Source organism: Octodon degus, unplaced genomic scaffold (assembly GCF_000260255.1).
Source record: "Octodon degus isolate 3935 unplaced genomic scaffold, OctDeg1.0 scaffold00344, whole genome shotgun sequence".
Lineage (NCBI taxonomy): Eukaryota > Metazoa > Chordata > Mammalia > Rodentia > Octodontidae > Octodon > Octodon degus.
The window spans coordinates 170,011-172,022 of record NW_004524920.1 but is presented as its reverse complement, the minus strand read 5'-3'; the positions used below and the strand labels follow the sequence as shown (position 1 = coordinate 172,022).

The 2,012-nt window shown below is 36.0% G+C and overlaps 1 protein-coding gene across 1 annotated transcript; it reads right to left on the bottom strand.

The window, feature by feature from the left end:
* Window positions 1–358: 358 nt before the first annotated feature.
* Window positions 359–1,736, bottom strand: LOC101572807 (breast cancer metastasis-suppressor 1-like protein). The gene is given in 2 exon segments (XM_012513167.2): window positions 359–1,281; window positions 1,284–1,736. Coding segments are annotated over 2 exon segments (828 nt in total). The 3' UTR covers window positions 359–906.
* Window positions 1,737–2,012: the final 276 nt, after the last annotated feature.

Genomic DNA, 2,012 nt, shown 5'->3' with positions numbered 1-2,012 from the left:
AAGTGGAGAATAGATCCAAGGAAGTTATCCTTGTCCATTTTGCCCTAGGAATAAAATTAGATTAAGAATCTAGTTTTATCTCTGGAAAATGCTTACTAAAAATCTGTTTGTGAAAATCACACATGTACAGCAAGCACCACAATACTGTCAGTTACTGTTCACCACTTACATACTGGATCATAAATACCAGGGATGAACACCTGCCCTTTAAAGGGCCACAAGAAATACAGGTAGGAACATGTTAACACTTGATATTAATTTTGCTAATTAACAATAAGTATAATTTGTAAAAATAGGTCACCACCATACCATCAAGAAAGAGAAGGAAAATTATTCTACAAAAGTGCTCCTTTTAGTTTTCAAACCAAATATTTCAATTTTGGGAAATCTAGATTGTAACATAAGACCATCAGTTCTAAACAAGCTGATGAAGCTAAATATACATACTCATATGGATTTAAATTTCAATTCTGATTTAACACTAATATACTAATACAAACCATTTATAGGAAACATCTTGTCAGTCTTATTTGCAAACATGATGAGTGACAAAAATGGAAAATAAAAAAACTGCAGATAAACATAGCCATAGTTCACTAAAGAGTAGACAGAGCTGCATGATTATTTAAAAAAAAAAACCAAAGAAAAACTCTTCAAAGGAAATCCTTACCATATATAGCATTGGTAATTGGACCTAAGAGGCAAATAAATGTAATGACGATGATTAAACTTTTTTTATTACTGCTTCTTTTAATAACACATAATATGAGGTCTACTACCTACAAATACACATTCTCTCATGACTCAATGAGAATAGTAAGTTGCTGAATACATTTTTTTCTCTCCCATGGCACACTGAAATTTGTAACACTAACAAGGTAGATTTAGACAACACTTAAATCATAATTACGAATGTTTAATTGAATATTTTCCTTTCTGTAGCTGTGAAATGTAAAGCTTAGATTTGCTTCCATCAGGCCTCTTAAACCAAACTTCATCATGGTTAATTGTTGTAATTACAGCACTTGTAGGACATTCATCTTTTTTATCAATACATATCGTCTGTCCTCGTATATACCATTCACCATCATAATACAGTCTTCCCTCTTCAGATCTAGCACTATGCAGATGCTTTTCTAATTTCACAGGTGGTTCTGTTTTCAGTCTGTGTGGACTGAGCGTGGCCATTGCCTTCCTAATTGTTGTCCAGTCTTCAAGAATATCAAGATCTTGTAGCATATAAACAATATATGGACCTGAAACAACAACTGGCTTTTTTTTTTGTCAGGACTAAAAGGATCCTTCCTCTTTTTTCTCGACTGAAGTTCATCATTCCAGAGCTCTGAGCTAATGTCAATGCTGTGCCTGTCCTCCTCAAGCCTTCTAATCTTCTCCTCTAGCTCACTCTGAACTGTGTCATATAACAAAAGTTTTTCACTCTCACAATGCTGACGAGAAGCTTGAATTTCACATTCATATTTGTTCTTTACAGATTCTAAGCAGAGCTCTCTATAGATTCCTGCTACCTTGGTACGAATTTGCATATTTTCTTGTAAGGTTGCCAGTGGTTCCAAATATTCTGGAGCTTTTCCAGCTATGACTTCTTGTAGTTTTGCATCCACCTGACTTAATCGTTCTTTATAAAGTTGATCTTTGAGATCCGTAAACTGTTTTTCAAGATTGGACATTTCATCTAAACACTCCATCCTTCTTCTTTCACAGTCTTCATCATCCATTTCTTGTATGCCTCTTACTTGATTTTAAGCTGCATGGCCTGTCTATGAAGAGAAGCAAACAGTTCCAAGTTCCACCACATGATGGGGCTGAGACACCAACCACACAGTCCGCAAACTTCCTCCGTCAGTACTGATTGAGCCAGGCCAGAAGCTGGTAGCTTTCTTGACCCTTGGGCTCCTCCTTCGGTTCTTTACACTGAATCCAAGGTGGGTAGCGCCCCCGACTTTATACTCTTAAAGGATTGAAATAGGAAAAAGTTTTTTGGGGCTGGGGAG